Here is a 19,016-nt window from a genome sequence, read left to right on the forward strand (position 1 = left end):
GCGGATACTTGGAGCCAACAGAACGAAGAGAATAGTCCAAAACTAGGACACCCGGCAAGTATGAAGGTTTCGTGAGTAGTGTGACATATGCACTGGAAGGTGAAGAAAGGTCCATAGCGAGTTTAACTTGGCGATGCGCTTAGAGATGACTGATTTCATCTATCGAATCGATGTCGATGTAACCATGTAGGCTACACGTGATGCTAATTCACTTCGTTTCAGGGGCCGGTGATAAATACTAAAGCAACACGACTGGTGCTGGGGAAGATCTCATGATTGAAAATGGTACATTCATGGAATAAGGGATGGTGGTAGGACAGCAGATAAAACCAACGTAGAAAGGCTCAGCGGAGACGGCTGATGTCAAATATGAGTATTCGTTTACGCCGAAATTTAGGACTACGCACCGAGCTTCACGTTCACTTTCAAGCAAAGCAAGGATGTCTTCCTCACGTACGGGGCCCTTGACGTTACGGATAATTGTCCGCGAAGTGTCGTCCATAAACTCTACACGGACTTGTGTGACACCACCGCGAGATCCAGTTCGCCCTAAGACCTGCAGAATATATCAGTGAATCGCACTATCGTGCACTTTGCGAGGTTCCTCCACCTTGATGACTTTTGCGAGTTTAACTTGGGCTTTTGTGGAATCCTGGTTTATGGTCAGCAGCACTTCGAAAACCAGGGAACGGCAATGCTCACCATTTTTGGTTGAAGGCGTGAAAGACGAGCGGTTTGTTTTGTTGATACAGGCTACAGATAGAGTTTAAGGAATCAATCTCCGTTCCAAAATCACGGCATTAGCCGGATCCATAGATCTGAGATCTGAATACCATCTGCTTGCGGCCCTACCAACTTCCTCGGCATAAAATGAAATATTGAACGTTAATGATAATATAGAGTAGTGACTGTTTCGCCTTATGTATTATACAAGGAGCGGCTAGCGGGTATGCAATCTATGTTATCGAAATTCACGATGTCTGTGCAGACGCTGCTTCCAAACTTTGCGAGGACAATATATTTTTAGTTTGCCGTTCACTAGCCTTGCCACGAAGTAGGTTTTCAATATAAAATTCGCCAGCCTAGTTTATGGTAAGACAAGAAGTTCGGAGTAACTCAAAGGAACTAACCTTGTAACTGCTTCTTACAAGTGGGCCACTGGCAACATACAAGAAACCCATATCTTCAGCCACTTGCTTCCACCTATCGAATTCTGCAGGTTCAACATAGCGGTCGACTTTCATGTGGCGTTTCGTGGGGCGCATATATTGTCCAAACGTAACGACATCAACGTTCACTTGACGCAACTCTGAATCGATAGATGGATAAAGCCGCCATGGAAAACGATTATGGGTTCACGTACCTTTCAGGGCTTCCATTATTTCTTCCTCCGTTTCACCAACACCCAGCATTATGCTGGTCTTTGTAATACGAGCGCCCGCTTTCTTCGCATGGTCCAACACACTTAGACTTCCTCGGAAAGTTGCTCTGCGATCGCGAACATAAGGGGTCATGGCTTCTGTAGTCTCGATGTTATGAGCGTAAACGTCAAGGCCAGATTTGGCGACTATTGATACGTTTTCTAAATTTCCGGCAAAGTCTGGTGTTAGCGCTTCCACGAGTATATGAGGGGCCCTGAACATGGTAAGTATTTGGGTTGGCCACAAGTAGTACGACAAACTTTTGCTTGATTTTGAAGATTGTCTCTGCAAAATGTCGTGCACCTCCGTCGGCAAGGTCTAAAAAGATGTCATCAAATCAAGGCAAGCGGCCAAGAAATAGCCGACTCGTACCATCACGGTCTACACTCGTCAGAACAATATAACCCAAACCCCACCGACTTATAGCCTCTGCCGTGTGCTCCGGTTCGTGAGGGTCCAAAGGGGAAGGTGCTCTGGAGGTTTTCACGGCGCAAAAGCGGCACCCTCGAGTACATGTATCGCCCATTAACTAGAACATGTGAATCTAGAGTTCATCAGCGACTTGGAACACAAACACACCATTATCGTAGCTGTTGCATTCCTTCGGTTCTCCGCATCCGTGGCGTCAGCTTTTCCGCCCCAACATTCTCCTATGTTGGGACATCGTGCTTCCTCGCAAACAGTGTGTAACTTGAGCCCGCGAAGGTCTTTCTTGATTTTGGCATAAGAGCCGCCAGCAGGGATAGACGTTTTCAGGAAAGAAGGCAACCTGGGCCTAGCAGGAGAGGCAATAAATTATCTGCGTAGAAGAATTCAAAGGATATCCTTACCCTGTCGTATTTCCAAGCACTATGCGGTCTGATGCATCGCCTGTAATGAAGTCATCTAAACCAGGTCCTTTCTCGAGGTCCTGACTGAATTTGGAACGAGGTGTGGCATTTGAATTTGCCGCGGTTGCTAGGGCACGGGAGCAATGTGGAATCTTCCCATTAATCGTGCGCAACACAGCAAACATTAGGTGAACGGGACAGAGCGAGTCTCGAAGTGCGAAAACACATGTTGGGCCCAACAGTTGGGGTGCTTTATTTGGCTACACCCTCCGAATCAAACACTCTGTTTGCAGACCATGAGCAGTCCCCGCTCCGAGCCTTCATGATCAATGAACGCCCTTTCGCGCCGAGAAGAGGAAACGTTGCTGAAAACTACCAAGGCACGCGCACTAAAGGAATGTGACGTTGTAGTCAAAGGTTTGCGGCGCGTGCTTCAAAAAAAAACTGAGTATACTAAGAACGCTTAGAATTCGCCGAGTGTGCATCGGGACGCACTGTGTCCATAGCATGGGCGTGTAGGGACAAGCTGAAGGTCGTCCAGGATTGCATGCTTCAGTTGTGAGTATTGCTCGTTGATCATCATACGCTCATGCCAATCTATATTCTTGATAGTACGGGGCCAGAGCCCATGGAAAAGGTTCGAAAAGAGTATCTGCGATTGCGCAACCAGCAGCGGGAAGAACAGTAGCTCAGCAAGGCAGCCTCCGGTCAAGAGTGAGACTAAAATTTTGCTGCGTATGATTTTCGGGTTTCAATACAACATCATATTAATGGAACCAAGAATATTACAAGCCAGCATAATTGTTAAATACATCGCATTGGAGCAATTGAGATTGGCCAGTGGAAAGTACCTATTTCTTGTTAACGGCAAACCATTGAGCTCTCGCTCCTAATAAAGAGGAGACCAAACTGTAGTGGATTGGTTTAAATTGATAGACCAGTAAAACACGGTGAAGACATACCCCAAGATACCGAGAGCTCCCTCATTGACACTCAGTACCCCAGACCCAGTGGCGGGTATCCAGACGTCACACAGGTCGACGATGAGTTGTTGACGGGTTGCTGAACGGGCACTGTTGACGAGAATAAGACGTTTTGAAAAGGTTTAAACATATGATACAACTTACGCGGCAAGGGCACTCAGTTTAGTCTCACGAGCAGCTTCCTCACCAAGGGTTTTCTCTCCCCTTCCCAAACTTCCCAAACTTCTCTCCTCCTCGTTGAGCCTGACTGTCTAGAACAATATCAGTTTTGGTGCCAATATCCCTGGGAGCCACAGATTAGATACCTTGAGCGCGCCGTTTATGAGACTAAAAATAATGCCCGCAAACCAAAACTGGAAAGACCTCTTTGCGACACGCTGAGAAACTTGTGGATTCAGCGTGATAAATTTGATGGTGTTTGCCTAGCCGAACAAACTTGAGCATCCTACCTCACTCAGGAGATCATATCACATACCCATACAAGTGCATCATAAGTGAGGTATCCAAAGTAGGCGATTTGCCTGGCCACTGTTGTGAGGGTCTCAGAAATTGGTCCAGGTGAGAGGCTGGCTCTCAGTGCCGCTTGCAAATGCTCCATTGGTTTGCCCAGGCGCATCACTGTCCATCGATGAGACTTGAGATCAAGGGAGAAGGTAAAGGGACACTGACACTTCCTGCCGGTACCGAGGTGTGATTTAAGACTCGCCCATCGAGCTGCCTCCTCTTTGTTGCCTGTACTAAGTAGGTACCAAGCGTAGAAGCGTGCAAAATACTGGACGGCGCGATATGCCTAAGACGGATGAGACGTCATTGTTTGGTGTGCTCAGGAATTCGATACCTTGTCGCGACCCAAAGTTGTGCCTCCGTACTTCAAGCTCTGGGTGACCGTGGGGTGAAGGACGATTTGGGATGCGGCGGTAGCCATTTCGACGGTGCAAAGGGTTTATCTCCACTGAGTCCTTTAAATGCAAAGCCGGATAACACGTGATTGTGAAATACCGGTGGCGGTGCCGGTGATTAAAATGGGCAACTCAGTTTCCTCCTTCTCTTTGCCGGAAGATCTCGGACGGCAGAAGCCGTCGCATTTTGTTCACTGCACCTGGAGTTGGAAAGTTCGTTCGCGCCTTTCAGCTTTTTCGCCCCGTTTCTGCTTCGACACACTCCGCATTCATACCCCCCATGCATACCATGCTTGCTCTCCGTATACCCCGTAAAGTATGCTCTTTTTTATCACGAGCCAAGTGCACTGCTAAACTTCTTTTTCACGTGACGCTAATTGGGCTTAGGTAGTTGGATCTTGCAGATATGCAGTTCCAAGACAACGATTTTTTTCTTCTTCCGGTTATCTCATGGTAAGCTCATCAAGATAAGTGATTTTTTGTCTGACAGTTAGACAGACATCACAAAAATACCGCGTAGAACGCGACACATTCGGAGATCTTCAGGTTCCTGCCGACCGTTACTGGGGTGCACAGACGCAGCGGTGAGGAAACCGCTTAACACGTAGGGCGCTAATTTAATGAATATACTTGTGATCAGGTCCCTCCAAAATTTCGACATTGGCGGGCCAACCGAGCGTCTACCCCCGCCCCTCATCAAGGCATTCGGTGTCATCAAGAAGGCAGCTGCAATCGTGAACACCGAGTACGGAATGGATTCAAAAGTCGCTGAGGCTATCCAGAAGGCTGCTGATGATGTGAAATTTCTTCATTGTCTTTTATTTATGAAGGATCATTGTTCGCTGATCATGTCGTTCAGGTTATATCCGGGAAGTTGCTGGACCATTTTCCTCTTGTGGTCTTCCAAACTGGCAGTGGTACGCAGAGCAACATGAATGCTAATGAAGTAAGTCCAAATACGTTGTCAAATTCCCCCCAGGAACTGATAATTGTGGAAAGGTTATTTCGAACCGTGCCATTGAAATCCTTGGGGGAGAACTCGGCTCTAAGAAGCCTGTTCATCCTAATGATCATGTTAATAAGAGTCAGAGTAGTAACGATACGTACGTTTCGATTTTTGCGCATTGATCCACTGGCTTATGACGGCGCAGCTTTCCAACTGCCATGCACATTGCGGCAGTCACTGAGCTCTATCATAATTTAATTCCTGCTCTCACCGAATTGCGCGATGCCTTGGACAAGAAAGCCATCCAATTTGAAAAGATAATCAAAATTGGCCGCACTCATTTACAGGCAAGTCGCTACATCTACCACTAATTGTTGCATCATTGACATTACTTTGTATTACTTTCTATCAGGACGCAACACCTTTGACTCTTGGCCAGGAGTTCAGTGGTTATGTCCAACAGCTTTCAAATGGCATTGACCGTGTCAAGGATGTGCTTCCGCGGTTGAGCATGCTGGCGCAAGGCGGAACTGCTGTTGGAACAGTATGCACAGTTGAAACAACCTTGTTACCCGAATTTCTGATGTTTGATGCCACAGGGACTGAACACTAGAAAGGGATTTGATGCCAAGTTTGCTTCCCAGGTTGCTAAGCTTACGGGGCTCGATTTTAAGACTGCTCCGAATAAGGTCAGATAACTACACCCATCTCTACAAGGAATCACTAATCATCATCTTTAGTTCGAAGCTCTAGCCGCACATGATGCTCTGGTAGAAGCGCACGGTGCTCTGAACGTTCTTGCATGCTCGCTCATGAAGATTGCGAATGATATACGATACCTGGCATCCGGACCGCGATGTGGCTTAGGCGAATTAAGTTTGCCTGAGAATGAGCCCGGCAGTAGTATCATGCCTGGGAAAGTCAACCCCACGCAATGTGAAGCGCTAACGATGGTAGCGGCACAGGTGATGGGCAATCAGACTACTGTCAGCGTTGCAGGGGCGAGTGGTCAATTTGAGGTGTGTAAGCTTTTGGGAGTCTGCATGACTGGGCAATTGATATTGTGGGCGACACTTCTAGCTTAATGTGTTCAAACCTGTGATCATCAAGAACGTGCTGCAAAGCATTCGTTTGATCAGTGATGGTGGGTGATGACGGCTCCGGCTTTATGCGGGAAGTGGGCAGATCTGACTGATGATTTGTGACTAGGCGCCCGGTCATTCACGAAGAACTGTGTAGTGGGCATCGAGGCCAACGAGAAGCGGATTAGTTTGTTGCTGAACGAGTCATTGATGTTGGCCACGATTCTCAACAGTCACCTGGGATATGACAGTGAGTATTCCGAAGGTTGTTTGGTTGTGTTGGGGTTAACATGAAATCTCGGTAGACGTAGCGAAATGTGCGAAGAAGGCACACAAGGAAGGGACTACGTTGAAGGAAGCGACGGTAGCGCTCGGATTCTTGACGCCTGAGGAGTTTGACGAGAAGGTGCGGCCCGAGTTGATGTTGTACCCGGATGAGGCATAGAATGTCGTCTGTACAAGTAGTTATGTGTTACCAAAACGGGGCTCGTCTGACGAGAGAAAGGAAAATTCGTACGAGATCAGAGGGAGGGAGGGCGTATCGCCTCTTTCCATCGGCCACTTGGTCTCAGCTGCTGCGCCGCCCCTGTTCTGGCCGTTTCCTGTTCGGCCTCAGACTCAACGCCAGGCCACCTTCCATTTTAGTCACTGCCCCCTCCCTGTCGAGGCGCTTGTCCCGCTGCTGTCGTGGCTTGCCCACCGTCCCACGAGCTCCAACGCCCCTTCCTCTCCTTTCTCCATGTCTCTCAGACACATCCTCAACGACGACTCCGTTCCTCCCCACAACCCCAGACGTCCCCGCTCCCCTCCCTCCGCCGATCCCTCTCCCGAGCCGTCCTTCAGCAACGATCACCCTCGTCAGCAGCAGGAAGCCCCTCCTACCTCTTCTCGCCGTCACCCCTCATTCTACCTCCCGGAATCAACTACCTCACCGCAGTTCCTCCATCCTCAGCCAGGGCCGTTTCAATCATCAACCCGTGATTGGGATTCGTACTCGGGTGAATGGCCTCGCGACCAAGGCCCTACTAAAAACCAACCAGCATCCCGATACATGTCGCCGAACCCTCCACGTCCTGGTGGTCCCACTCTGGATTCAGAACCCGAGATGCTCAGTCGCAAGCGCCGGAAAAATACCAATGACGATTCGTCTCACTCTTCTGTTCCCCCCAGACGCGTAAGTCGTATGTTTCAATTCTGACCTACCCCATTTCGCTTACTAGTCCTCATACCATAGGGTCCTAAAAGGTCGAAGCGTGCAAAGCAAATGCGAACTTCACCTGAACCCGATGCGGCGTCGGACCAGTATGACATACAACCAGCGCCTGCTGACAAGGAGGGTCATCCTGTCTCCTCTGACCTTGACGACTGCGACACACTCTGGAAATCTGAACTAGATGACTATATTATATTTACGAAGAAACGGCAGCAGCAAATCGAGAAATGGTTTGAGGCGAGCGTCATTGTAAGTTTCCATTACTGTCCTTTCTTAGTCTTATCTCATGCATTTCCTAGGAACAAAACTCCATGGCTGCGCAACGTCTTTCTCATCACTACTCTGGTCGAATTACCAGCATTCCTTTGCCGCCACCTTCGCCTCCTCCCAAAATTCGTATTACATCCAGTACAGATATTCACACATCTCACGAGAATGGCTTCGGAGACCTGCACCTTGATGAGCAGAGTCGTCTTAGAGAAGAACGGCGTCGTCGACTGGACGCTGAAGATGCTGCCTTGGAACTCGAGCGTTCATTATGTGAAGACGTTGGCCATATTTTTGAGGATTCCTCATCGGTCCCCAATAGTAAAGTCAAGGTTAAAGGCAAGGAAATGACGAAACGGCTTGCACCTTCGGCCGAGTCTGACTCTGGAAGTGATCTAGAAATTCCCAGGAAAGATGATTCGGGTGGACCCGCACACAAGAAGCGCAGGATCGACAGAGACGCGGCGAGTGTCGCTGATGATTTTGAACGGTCTATGGTGGATATGCCCTTGACGCTCAAAGTTCCAGGGTCAAAAAGCAAAGGCAAGGGTAAACAAACACGAGAACCTACACCTGAAAGTGTTTCGGCAACACCCAAAGCTGGACACAAGAAGCCTGCACCCAAAAGGAAGCTCGGCCTTGCCCTTGAGCTTGAAGCAGAAATTACATCAAAACCCCCCTCTGTGGCCGGAGATGCCACGCCCTATTCTCGACCTGCATCACCTGCCCCGACTATATCTTCCATTGTATATGATCTTGATGAGCCCATCCCACCTCTGAAGAAGGCGAAAAAGGTTGACGATGTTGCCATGATGAAACGCGTAAAATCACTGGAAGAAGCTCAGCGAAAAGTTTGGACGAACATTGCGAAGCGCGATGTTGCCAAGGTGAGGTGGTAAATGGCTAAGTGTACCTAGTTTATTGATGATGATGTCACAGGTCTATCGCTATATGCTTTCTGGATACCAAGCTCGGCAAGCACAACTAGAGCGAACGGCACGGACAGCTTCAATACAGGCTCGCAAACCATACAATAAGAATCCGAAGGCGCAGAAGGACATTCAAACCAAGGCCAAGCGTCTCATGCGAGAGATGCAAGTCTTATGGAAAAAGAATGAAAAAGAAGAGCGCGACGTTCGGAAGCGTGAGCAGAAGGAAGCTATGGACCGATTGAAAGTCGAGGAAGAGAAGCGCGAAGCTGCAAGGCAAGCTCGGAAGCTCGAATTTTTGATCAGTCAGACGGAGTTATACAGCCATTTCGTGGGTAGCAAGCTGAAAAGTTAGTAATTTGACTCCTTTTGTAAGTTTCCATCCTAACGAGGCATGCACTAGCTATGGAAATCGAAGGCGACGGGGAAAAGATGACGGTACCCGCTGGTGCTTCACTTCCGGACGGTAGTGATGAAGCCACTCTTCCAGACATTAACTTCGATGATGGTAAGCTCAGTAAGCATCTATAACATGTATCATTTGTTGATATTGTGCAGAGGATCAAACAAATCTCCATCGTCATGCTAGGGCTAATGCTCAAGAAGCCATTGCCCTTGCTAGAGTGCGAGCACTAGAGTTCGACAATCAAGCAGCTTTAGCTAGGAAAGCAAATGAAAGCCTGACAATTGTCAAGGATCAGTCACACGGACGAGATGAGCCGGAAACCGTAGAAGGGACAGCCGAACAGTCTGCTAGTCCTCTAGATCGTAAGCCCCTTAGTTCATATTGTAGCGTATACTATTTCACTCATCATTCTAGTTGATTCCGACGAGCTCAACTTCCAGAATCCCACGTCGTTGGGCAACCATCTCACAATAGGGCAACCCAAGATGTTGATGGCTCAATTGAAGGAATATCAGCTGAAAGGTCTGAATTGGCTGGCGACTTTGTACGAACAAGGCATCAACGGTATCCTGGCTGATGAAATGGGGCTGGGAAAGGTACGTGCTTGCTTTTGCTTGGGTTGATACTTTCTTACGTCTTTTGACTACATAGACCGTGCAATCCATCTCATTACTTGCATACTTGGCTGAAGCACATGATATTTGGGGACCTTTCCTTGTTGTTGCACCTGCTTCAACTTTACACAACTGGCAACAGGAGATCACCCGTTTTGTGCCCAAGTTGAAGGCCCTTCCCTATTGGGGCAATGTCAAAGATCGAATGACGCTGCGGAAATTTTGGAGCAAGAAAGAAATTAGTTACAATCAGGATGCGCCTTTCCATGTCCTGATTACAAGTTATCAACTGGTACGTCTGGCTGCCGCACCTCGAGCACAGAGCTATGAACTAATCTCGGCAATAGGTCACCCAGGACCAGCAGTACTTTCAGAGAGTGAAATGGCAGTACATGATTCTTGACGAGGCGCAGAACATCAAGAACTCTTCTAGTGTCCGGTGGAAAACTCTGCTCGGTTTCCATTGTAGGAATCGTCTTCTTCTAACTGGCACTCCTATCCAAAATTCCATGCAAGGTGAGAGAATCCGTCATTTACAAGCTTTTCCGCTCTGATCATATATGACGATAGAACTCTGGGCACTGCTGCACTTCATCATGCCGAGTTTGTTCGACTCGCATGACGAATTCAACGAATGGTTCTCTAAGGATATTGAGAATGCCGCTGAGAACAAGGGAAGTAAACTCAATGAACACCAGTTGCGAAGATTACACATGATCCTCAAACCTTTCATGTTGCGGCGCGTCAAAAGACATGTGCAAAACGAACTCAGTGAAAAGGTGCGGCTCAATCAAAAATTTCTGGAAATCTTTCGCTCAAACATTCCCAGATTGAGAAAGACATATTTATTGACCTTAGTGCTCGTCAGAGAGCCCTTTACTCTGCTTTACTCGCCAACGTTTCCATCACGGACCTTCTCGAGAAAGCGAACAACATAGGCGACGCGGACTCCGCTCGTTCTTTGATGAACCTCGTTATGCAGTTCCGCAAAGTCTGCAATCATCCCGAGCTATTTGAGCGTGCTGATGTTGTTGCTCCATATTCCTTTACCAGTTTCGGCCGTTCCGGGAATTTGGCCAGGGAAGGTGACTTTGTGGGTCTGCCCTACTCGGTTAGAAACCCAATTCAAATCAGTATCCCGAAACTCTTCTACCAAGATGGTGGCCTCCTGGACGTTCCTTCCGAATCATCCGAGTCAACGAATACAAGCGTCCTAAAAAATCTATGTAATATATGGTCGACAGATTGGATCTATAGATCTTTCTACGAATCTGGTTAGTTCTGCCCACTCCCAGGTAACAGGAAACTCATCCCATTTCTACGAGCAGATAATTCTTTTTCATTCTTGCGTTTTCTTGATATATCTCCTGGCGAAGCTCATTCACTCCATACATCACCACTCATGAAGAGAACTCTACAAATGTCGAAACAAGAGACACTTCTTCACGAGGTCGCATCATATGCCATGGACCCATATTTTGCCGCGCATCGTCAACAAAATTACCGCGTTTTTGAGCGGCCGTCAATGGTTTGTTTTGACGGAGCTGATGGCTTTCCTCTCCTTGATGAGATAGCAATGTCATCTTGGAATGAGACATGTCTCTCGCGAGCCACAATGCAGTGGTTTGTGCCACCTGTCATTGCCCCCCCTATCAGCATGTATTGTTCAGATCGCTCCTTCTTGGAACGACAGGCACACTTCTTGGAGGGACCCCTAGAAACACTCATTTTCTATGGTCTGCCACCTCGGTATCGTGACAGTGAAGAGGCCTGTGCTATCTATCGACACCTTGTCCCTGCTGTCTCTCCTCTTGGGCTATTGGGCACATCTCCACAAAACCAGATTCCTGGGCCGAAAATGCAAGTACCAGAGGCTAAGCGGCTCATTTATGACTCTGGAAAGTTGGCTCGACTCGACTCGTTACTGCAAGAACTAAAGGAAGGCGGGCATCGAGTCCTAATATACTTCCAAATGACAAGAATGATGGACTTGATGGAGGAATACTTAATTTATCGCCAATATAAATACTTGCGTTTAGACGGTTCCTCCAAAATAGAAGATCGTCGGGACATGGTTATCGACTGGCAGACGAGGTAAGGCTCATGACACATAATCGTATTCATGCAATTCATTCGTGGCCTTTTAGACCAGATATTTTTGTATTCCTTCTTAGCACCCGTGCAGGGGGCTTGGGCATCAACTTGACCGCTGCCGACACTGTTGTCTTTTATGACCATGATTGGAATCCCTCCAATGATGCCCAGGCCATGGATCGTGCCCATCGTCTTGGACAAACACGACAAGTAACGGTTTACCGTTTGATTACTAGAGGAACTATTGACGAGCGCATCGTTCAACTCGCGCGAGTCAAAAAAGACGTAAGTAAAGTTTACCAATTGTGTATATATGCATTCTCAGCCGCTTGTCCCCAGGTTCAAGATATCGTCGTTGGTAATAAGACGTTTCAAGATATGGCCAAACCAAGCGAGATTGTCCAACTTTTGCTTAATGATGAACAACTTGCCAACCTTGACACCCAAAACTTACCTACGGGTCGGATCAGTACCAAAGCGCCGGATAGTAGTGCTCGGGACTTGTGGAATGAGGAAGGAGATGACTTTTTCGGACACTCAGCTCTTGGCACGTCAGGAGAACAAAACGAAGAAGATTCGGGCACTACCGTTGTTCAAAATAACAAAGGAAAGAAACAGAAAACCGGTGCCGGTACTGGTCGAAGTCGTAAAAGTAAGAAGAATGTCGCGGCAGCCACGATGGCAACCGACGACGTTGCTTCCAATGCATGAACATTTTATGGGCTCCGTATTGTTTAGTGTGCGTTGTAAATCTATCGTACTTACAGTAAATTTGTATAATAGGCCCTCGTGTCTCTAAGGATATTTATTTGGATAGCGATTTAGATGTAGCCTCGTATATTCCTATAGCCTTTTTTTCTTTCAGGTCTGGTCCGATCTGGTCCGATGTAGCTGTGGGAAACCGATCGCATATTGACTCGGAGATCTTGATGCACCATTTTCGTCGAATTTACGTCAATTTCTTCTCCACGTGCGTTCTGCCCCAGGCAAAGGACAAATTCTTTGAGTTTGCGACCTAAAAATCAAGACCGCCTGAAGTATACCACCACCTTTGCTCGCCAAGACTTTGGCCATTGATTCTCTGGAAAATGGCGAAAAAGAAGAAAACACAGTTGAAGCCAGTGAATCGCGGGTTTGCTACAGTGTCGGTTCCAAAGAAAATCGCACCGGTTGAAGATATCGAGGACAAATTAATAGAAGATACGAGTGGCAGCTCACTGCCCGGTCGTTCTGTCGGCGATGAACTCGAAAGCACAAAAGACGCTCAAGCTCAGCCTACGGGTGACTCTGATCTCATGAAATTGGAGGAACAACTACTGCAAAGTCTGGTGGACCGTCATCAGGACAAAACTGAGAAAGAAATTACGAGGTATGCACCAAAAAGGTTTAAAGCATGATGGATGTAGTCATCACTTTATTCGTTGATGTAATAGGACTCTCAAGGTATGTCTTAATTGTCTCTATTGGTATCGATGAATTAATTTTGTGCATAGAGCATTGAAACGGATCGAAATCTTTCGAAAAACCTGAATCGCGTAGAATTGCACCCTCAACTCAGGGACGAGATACTCGGACTGGTAAAGGATAGTTTGCAAGGTTTGTTCGGATATTAAGATTATGCTAGCAGCTAACTTTCCATTAGAACACAAGGTTTTAGAGGAAGCAGAGGATAAAGCTTTAGCTCGCCTAGGAATTACTTATGGCGTCTTGCGAAGACTTGGCTTTTCAGAAGAACGAGTAGAAGAGTCTTTGCGTGCGATCAGCGGCTTAGACCTCGAAGAAGCTCTTGATTGGGTCTGTCACTGTTTTACTTTCTGGTTATGCCTATCTTCTTACCCTTCACAGCTGTACACAATTTGTGCCGAGGAAGAATATCTGAACAACAGTAAGGTGAACTCATCCCGGTTTCTCCGACTACGAAGGCTGAACATCAGAAGGTATCGAAATCTCCGAGTCCAGAACACCACGAAAATCTCTCAGACAATCGTCTCGACTACTTGAGACTTCCCGTACTCCGGCCCAATTCCTTGCCAGTGATTCGCCCTCTCCAAAGTTAAAAAAAGCTCCGAGGACAACTTCAAAACTCGATGCCGCGGCACCCATCTTTCATCCTGCTCAGTCTCTCTCAGCAGAAGCTCAATCACTTCTAGATCTGAATATCTCCACCGCTGCGATTCAATCTAGTGAAAATCCAGATCAGAGTTTTGAAGAGGACGACCCGACTTTGCGATATGTTCAGCTCGTGCTCAAGCAGGAGCACATGCTCAATAATCGCAAAAATTTCACTGCAATTCAAATCAAAGAGATACGATCTCTGTTGGCAGAACTCGAAAAGGACTTTCTATTCGATGAGAAAAAAGCAGCAATGTTAGTTCAAAAAGAGCGAGGTGAAGTATTATCCAAGAAGTTGCGGGGTTCCGAGGAGGCTTGCTCCTCTCCCGCTAAAACACCTGGAACCGAGGCGTTGAGCAAGCCCTCTGACAATGCTCAAGTCCCCCCACCATCATCCCTATTACCGAGTTCCTCTAGCTCGGATGTCTTTGATGATACTAATAGCGATGCTTCCGGCGGACTGCTCGATCTACTGGAGGAGCCCTCTGCAGTAACGGCTGATGGTACTATAATCACTTTGAAGGATATGTCTTTACCCCGACATTGGTCTGGAAAAAGACCAAAGGACTTGTTAAGAGAAGCAGTTGCGGGGCGGGACCGTTTCGCTGTAGTCACGTATACTCTGATTTCCGGACATAGTCGAGCCAAGCGAGTCTCTCTCAGCATTCACTGGGATGGGACAAGGTTCGATCACTGGTCGATGGATGATGTTGCTTGCATCGATCAAACTCAGGCTGAACAATACATTGCGTTGACCGCACTGCATGCTCTCACCTTCCCCCAGTCCCAGGGATTCACGAGTCATTCAGGTGGAGCGAGTAAACTGACGTTCTTCAGGCTCCTTCCACCTTCGGCACGCGATTTATGGGATGAGTTGGAAAATGCGAGAAAGCTGCGAGAAGATTCTACAAATCGTCAAGTGTGGGCCAAACTGCGCTCAATTATCCAGCCTAAACTTGACCCTAGCTCAAAGGTCTGTGATACTGGGAAAAATGGTCGTCCTGATTCTGACGATTTAAATCCCCAGATCACCGGAAAAGCTTCAAAGGCCATCCACGATAAGAAAAGTCATGTCCCAGCGACACCTCATTCCAAGAATGTCGAGGCTGATTTTGAACAACTTATCACTGCATATCGAACCTTACGACAAAGTTCAAATTACAATGATATGCTTGTTCGTGATGTCCTGGTATATGTTCGCTCGTCCCTCACCTTGCTTTTTATCCCTCCAGATGCAACGGGAAAGCCTCCCTATCGCTAAATACAGGAACAACATAATCGAAATATTGGAGCACAATCAAGTCCTCGTCTTGAGCGGTGAAACTGGCTGGTATGGATGACCATAATGTTAGAAAAGTCTGAGCTGATTGGGAACGTAGCGGCAAGTCGACTCAAGTGCCAAGCTTCATCCTTGAAGACCAGCTTTTGAAGGGCAAGCCTTGCAAGATTTACTGTACTGAGCCACGCAGGATTTCGGCCATATCTCTTGCACAACGTAATATCAAAGCTTTGACTATAGATATATGTACTGATGAGTTCTTTGCAGGTGTATCTCGAGAGCTCGGTGAACCTCCCAACGCTGTAGGAACGCTGAACTCGTTGATTGGTTATGCTATAAGACTTGAGAGTAATATCACTCGAAACACACGATTGGCATACGTCACGAATGGTATCGCACTTCGTATGCTAGAGAGTGGAACAGGGCAAGGTGATGGAACCGCTGTCGATGAACTTACAGTGCGTACGGCCCCTTCATTGTCATGCGTACGTAACTGATGTCCAGTAGCATATCATAATCGACGAGGTAAATTGTCTCTCTTACATCTTCTTCTGCTACTTCCCTGCAACTTCTCCATAGGTTCACGAGCGGACGATAGAATCTGATTTCCTCCTTATTGTCCTGAAAAGCCTCCTTGTGCAGCGCCCCGACCTTAGGTCAGGGATCTGTCAATGCTCTCACTCAATTTCTTAGACTTTTCTAGGGTAATTCTCATGTCTGCTACTGTTGACGCGGAGAAAATTTCTGCTTACTTTGGTCACTGTCCAACTTTGCACGTTCCTGGTCGCACATTTCCTGTTGATGTCTTTTACCTAGAGGATGCAGTGGAGTACACCCAGTGGTCAATCACGGAAAATTCTCCTTACGCTAGGCGATGTAAGTCTATCTCACCATGTGGCATGCTTCTTCTCATTCCCGAGGTGTGAATAGTGCATGACAAATTCTATCGCGGAAAAAAGCATTCGGATTGGACAGAAGAAACTGCACAGGCTGACGACGACGACGACGATGAAGAAGGCGCTAAAGATATCAAGTTTGAAAAGCGTTATTCTCAGGAAACAACCACGACATTGAATCTCTTTGATGAAAGGTTCATCCCATACGAGCTTATTATCCGACTTTTGGAAAAAATATGCTTTGAGGACGTCAAATATAACGCCTACTCCTCTGCGATACTCATATTCGTGCCTGGCATTGGCGAAATCCGCCGCATCAATGACGCCTTGAATGGACACCCACGATTCGGATCTGACGAGGAGTTCAAAATCTATCCTCTCCATTCCACCTTATCAAGCGAGAATCAGAATTCAGTGTTTGAAGTCCCTCTTGCTGGGATAAGGAAAATAGTGATTGGTGCGTTTTAAAAACGTCGCATGGTTTCGTTTCTTATCCTATATCAGCAACCAATATTGCGGAAACTGGAATCACAATTCCAGATATAACGTGCGTTATTGACACAGGAAAGCATCGGGAAATGAGGTGATCTGAGGTCAATTTATTTAATGCGACCATCTGCCAACAAATGTTTGCAGGTTCGACGAGAAGAGACAAATCAGCCGTCTGGTCGAAACATTTGTAGCGAAGAGCAACGCTAGTCAAAGGAGGGGACGTGCTGGCCGTGTGCAACAGGGCTTATGCTTCCATCTCTTCACCAAAATTAGGCATGATAGTCAAGTGAGATGTTTACTACAATCTCATTGATGGTTATATTGATGTCGTTTCAGATGGCTGACAACCCCCAACCTGAAATGATGCGTCTCAGCCTTTCCGACTTGGCTCTAAGAATCAAGATTATGGGCATCAATCTGGGCTCTTCCATCGAAAATGTTCTCTCTCAGGCCCTGGACCCGCCGATATCAGTCAACGTGCAACGCGCTATTGCAGTCCTAATCGAGGTATCGTTGTAATTCAAAAGGAAGAAGTGGAACTGACTCTACGTCGTTAGGTCCATGCTCTGACGCCAGCGGAGGAAATCACTCCGATGGGGAGATTGCTTAGCAAACTTCCTACCGATGTTCACATTGGAAAATTCCTCTTGATTGCCACGCTTTTCCGCTGTCTTGATCCTGCCTTGACAATCGCCGCTGCTTTGAATTCAAAATCTCCTTTCTTGTCCCCTTTCGGTTTGGAAGCTGAGGCTGAACGTGCCAAAGCATCCTTCAAAATAGGTTCGCGTCTGTCGTTCTTTTCTGCTCATGCTAACTCGGTGTTCAGGAGATTCTGATTTTTTGACTCTCCACAATGCTTTTGACAAATGGCGTAAGGCAAGTGCGAATGGGGCGTTCGTTTACAAATTCTGCCGCGTGAACTACATCAGTCATCAGGTGAGGCAAGCCTCCTTGTGCATAACTTTAGGAAATCTGAGGGAATTTCATCAGACTATGCAACAGATTGAAGAGCTCCGTCAACAATTTCTCGCCTATCTAATTGATTCGGCCTTCATCCAGGTTCACAGATCTCTTATACGAGATCTGAATCGGCAAGCGAGATACATATTTGACTTGGAGATCAGCTAATATTGTAATAGGGCTCGATGGAATCGCATGAAATCCAAGCCTGTAGCGCTTCCTACGGAGCTCGACTTCAACTCCTCGAACCCATCGATTATCAATGCAGCCCTTGTTGCAGGACTGTATCCCAAGGTCCTCTCATTGAATACCTCGAAGTCTGAATTGAAAATGATTACCAACAATCAAGTGGTTTCGATTCACCACTCGTCGGTCAACTTCCATAAGAAACTATCAGACATCGGCTGCAACTATTTTGCCTACTTCACGCTGATGTATGTCATGCATCTTGTCTGATGGGATGCTTCTTCTGACTGTCTTCGACGTAGGCATTCAAAAAAGCTGTACGCTTGGGAGAACGGCCCTGCAGATGAGCTTGCTATTCTCCTCTTATGCGGAGACACCGAATTCAGAGTGAGCTCGATGATTTCTCACTGTATGAAAGAGTGGCTCAATCTTGGTTTAGCCTGTTGCTGAAACTGCAACGGTTGACCGGAACAAGCTCAAATTCCACATATCACCCAAATCAAATGTTGCGCTCAAATATCTACGGAAAACATTGGATAGCATTCTCGCACAACAATTCACGAGTAGACCGCTCAACGACAATCAGATTCGATGGAATGAACTAGGAATGGAGGTGCTGGGTAAACTGAAACCTAAAGAGGACGATGCAACTTTAATTGATTTGCGGTTACCATGATGGATATAATAGAGAGCCATAATTTCACTTAATCCACCCCACCGTCGTTCAATCTACGCGCACAACTGACGCAGAAGTCATGATGCCCGAATGGGTAGGCCTTTTTACTCCTCGTCCTCGTCATCACCAGTACCACTACAGAGGATGGGATTAGAAGAGTTTCAGATTTTCAGCGCTATACTTACGCGATGTTGTAGAAACGGAGTTGATAGTTGTCTTTCGATGAAGCGACAACGCTGAGAAAAAAATTAGGTCATAAAGAGTTTGATAGGGAATGTGGACGTACCGGATCCAGTCCCGTAAAGTGTTTTTCTTCAAGAATTTCTTGGTGAGATACTTGAGATAACGCTTCGAGAACGGGATGTTGGAAGTGACTGTGATCTTAGTATTACCTGGCCAAAGTTAATGATTCATCTCAAACACTATCAGTATTCGCAGGAACATACCATCACGGGTGATTTTAACGTGGTCTCCAAGTTGGCCGGCCTTTCCCTCAACCTTTATACGATCGTGGAGAAATTTCTCGAAGTCTGCTCCATCGAAGACGCCATCCGCAGCCGGCTTGGAGTAGTCGATAACGAACTTGTGCTTAACAGCAGGTGTTTTGGAAGCAGCGGCCTTGGGCTGGAAGTAGAAAATAACACGGTGTAAGCCTACTGAGAAGAGAACTCAGCAAAGCGGTACCGAGAGCGACTGACCATGACTGAATCTTGAGGCGGAGGTGTGGTCTT

The 19,016-nt window shown here is 47.1% G+C and overlaps 7 protein-coding genes across 7 annotated transcripts; 3 read left to right on the forward strand and 4 right to left on the reverse strand.

Annotated features, from left to right (window-relative positions):
• Window positions 1–151: 151 nt before the first annotated feature.
• Window positions 152–731, reverse strand: AGABI2DRAFT_133134 (hypothetical protein). The gene is made up of 4 exons (XM_006454373.1): window positions 701–731; window positions 611–653; window positions 408–556; window positions 152–357 (listed from the first exon to the last, which is right to left on the reverse strand). Exons 1-4 carry the CDS (start codon window positions 703–705, stop codon window positions 345–347), a joined length of 210 nt encoding a protein of 69 aa, XP_006454436.1. The 5' UTR covers window positions 706–731; the 3' UTR covers window positions 152–344.
• Window positions 732–870: 139 nt separating this feature from the next.
• On the reverse strand, window positions 871–2,456 carry AGABI2DRAFT_189713 (hypothetical protein). The gene is made up of 7 exons (XM_006454374.1): window positions 2,252–2,456; window positions 2,001–2,196; window positions 1,794–1,950; window positions 1,682–1,739; window positions 1,364–1,635; window positions 1,131–1,309; window positions 871–1,082 (listed from the first exon to the last, which is right to left on the reverse strand). Exons 1-7 carry the CDS (start codon window positions 2,434–2,436, stop codon window positions 972–974), a joined length of 1,158 nt encoding a protein of 385 aa, XP_006454437.1. The 5' UTR covers window positions 2,437–2,456; the 3' UTR covers window positions 871–971.
• A 108-nt stretch (window positions 2,457–2,564) lies between these two features.
• On the reverse strand, window positions 2,565–4,164 carry AGABI2DRAFT_189714 (hypothetical protein). The gene is made up of 9 exons (XM_006454375.1): window positions 4,073–4,164; window positions 3,904–4,024; window positions 3,710–3,852; window positions 3,540–3,656; window positions 3,379–3,485; window positions 3,214–3,324; window positions 2,864–3,160; window positions 2,719–2,809; window positions 2,565–2,668 (listed from the first exon to the last, which is right to left on the reverse strand). The coding sequence occupies exons 1-7, from the start codon at window positions 4,157–4,159 to the stop codon at window positions 3,103–3,105; spliced, it is 744 nt and encodes a 247-aa protein (XP_006454438.1). The 5' UTR covers window positions 4,160–4,164; the 3' UTR covers window positions 2,565–2,668; window positions 2,719–2,809; window positions 2,864–3,102.
• A 207-nt stretch (window positions 4,165–4,371) lies between these two features.
• AGABI2DRAFT_133137 (hypothetical protein) lies at window positions 4,372–6,667 on the forward strand. The gene is made up of 13 exons (XM_006454376.1): window positions 4,372–4,449; window positions 4,521–4,586; window positions 4,632–4,717; window positions 4,774–4,930; window positions 4,993–5,079; window positions 5,133–5,236; window positions 5,285–5,426; window positions 5,492–5,623; window positions 5,679–5,768; window positions 5,820–6,098; window positions 6,160–6,223; window positions 6,289–6,411; window positions 6,467–6,667. Exons 2-13 carry the CDS (start codon window positions 4,584–4,586, stop codon window positions 6,604–6,606), a joined length of 1,407 nt encoding a protein of 468 aa, XP_006454439.1. The 5' UTR covers window positions 4,372–4,449; window positions 4,521–4,583; the 3' UTR covers window positions 6,607–6,667.
• A 545-nt stretch (window positions 6,668–7,212) lies between these two features.
• Window positions 7,213–12,395, forward strand: AGABI2DRAFT_197572 (hypothetical protein; the record flags this gene model as incomplete). Its single annotated transcript, XM_006454377.1, has 14 exons — window positions 7,213–7,346; window positions 7,407–7,623; window positions 7,674–8,528; window positions 8,581–8,920; window positions 8,974–9,078; window positions 9,129–9,338; window positions 9,391–9,572; window positions 9,628–9,882; window positions 9,938–10,106; window positions 10,161–10,369; window positions 10,420–10,864; window positions 10,916–11,684; window positions 11,738–11,969; window positions 12,024–12,395. 14 exons carry the CDS (start codon window positions 7,213–7,215, stop codon window positions 12,393–12,395), a joined length of 4,494 nt encoding a protein of 1,497 aa, XP_006454440.1.
• Window positions 12,396–12,772: 377 nt separating this feature from the next.
• AGABI2DRAFT_182424 (hypothetical protein) lies at window positions 12,773–18,420 on the forward strand (the record flags this gene model as incomplete). The annotated part of the gene is made up of 23 exons (XM_006454378.1): window positions 12,773–13,053; window positions 13,128–13,131; window positions 13,178–13,280; window positions 13,327–13,478; window positions 13,530–13,569; window positions 13,619–14,769; window positions 14,824–14,970; window positions 15,029–15,126; window positions 15,176–15,291; window positions 15,343–15,533; window positions 15,583–15,600; window positions 15,655–15,731; window positions 15,779–15,951; window positions 16,006–16,428; window positions 16,476–16,554; window positions 16,608–16,749; window positions 16,800–16,970; window positions 17,021–17,243; window positions 17,290–17,399; window positions 17,454–17,554; window positions 17,603–17,857; window positions 17,912–17,996; window positions 18,049–18,420. The coding sequence occupies 23 exons, from the start codon at window positions 12,773–12,775 to the stop codon at window positions 18,283–18,285; spliced, it is 4,377 nt and encodes a 1,458-aa protein (XP_006454441.1). The 3' UTR covers window positions 18,286–18,420.
• Window positions 18,421–18,466: 46 nt separating this feature from the next.
• Window positions 18,467–18,912, reverse strand: AGABI2DRAFT_62927 (hypothetical protein; the record flags this gene model as incomplete). Its single annotated transcript, XM_006454379.1, has 3 exons — window positions 18,467–18,521; window positions 18,572–18,677; window positions 18,732–18,912. Coding segments are annotated over 3 exons (342 nt in total), but the record flags the coding sequence as incomplete, so codon positions are not given.
• Window positions 18,913–19,016: the final 104 nt, after the last annotated feature.

This window comes from Agaricus bisporus (genome assembly GCF_000300575.1).
Source record: "Agaricus bisporus var. bisporus H97 unplaced genomic scaffold AGABI2scaffold_1, whole genome shotgun sequence".
In the NCBI taxonomy this organism is placed as follows: Eukaryota; Fungi; Basidiomycota; class Agaricomycetes; order Agaricales; family Agaricaceae; genus Agaricus; species Agaricus bisporus.

What these genes read in the sequence shown, in the direction of transcription:
- AGABI2DRAFT_189713 (XM_006454374.1), bottom strand. Translation starts at nt 2,436, where the DNA reads ATGTTTGCTGTGTTGCGCACGATTAATGGGAAGATTCCACATTGCTCC. An exon ending in GTGCTTGGAAATACGACAGG is followed by an intron (nt 2,197 to 2,251) that starts GTAAGGATATCC and finishes CTCTCCTGCTAG; the next exon opens with GCCCAGGTTGCCTTCTTTCC. An exon ending in TTGTAAGAAGCAGTTACAAG is followed by an intron (nt 1,083 to 1,130) that starts GTTAGTTCCTTT and finishes ACCATAAACTAG; the next exon opens with GCTGGCGAATTTTATATTGA.
- AGABI2DRAFT_133137 (XM_006454376.1), top strand. An exon ending in CATTCGTTTGATCAGTGATG is followed by an intron (nt 6,224 to 6,288) that starts GTGGGTGATGAC and finishes ATTTGTGACTAG; the next exon opens with GCGCCCGGTCATTCACGAAG. An exon ending in CAGTCACCTGGGATATGACA is followed by an intron (nt 6,412 to 6,466) that starts GTGAGTATTCCG and finishes AAATCTCGGTAG; the next exon opens with ACGTAGCGAAATGTGCGAAG.
- AGABI2DRAFT_189714 (XM_006454375.1), bottom strand. Translation starts at nt 4,159, where the DNA reads ATGGCTACCGCCGCATCCCAAATCGTCCTTCACCCCACGGTCACCCAG. An exon ending in CTTATGATGCACTTGTATGG is followed by an intron (nt 3,657 to 3,709) that starts GTATGTGATATG and finishes TTGTTCGGCTAG; the next exon opens with GCAAACACCATCAAATTTAT. An exon ending in TCATAAACGGCGCGCTCAAG is followed by an intron (nt 3,486 to 3,539) that starts GTATCTAATCTG and finishes ATATTGTTCTAG; the next exon opens with ACAGTCAGGCTCAACGAGGA.
- AGABI2DRAFT_133134 (XM_006454373.1), bottom strand. An exon ending in AACTCGCAAAAGTCATCAAG is followed by an intron (nt 557 to 610) that starts GTGGAGGAACCT and finishes TATATTCTGCAG; the next exon opens with GTCTTAGGGCGAACTGGATC.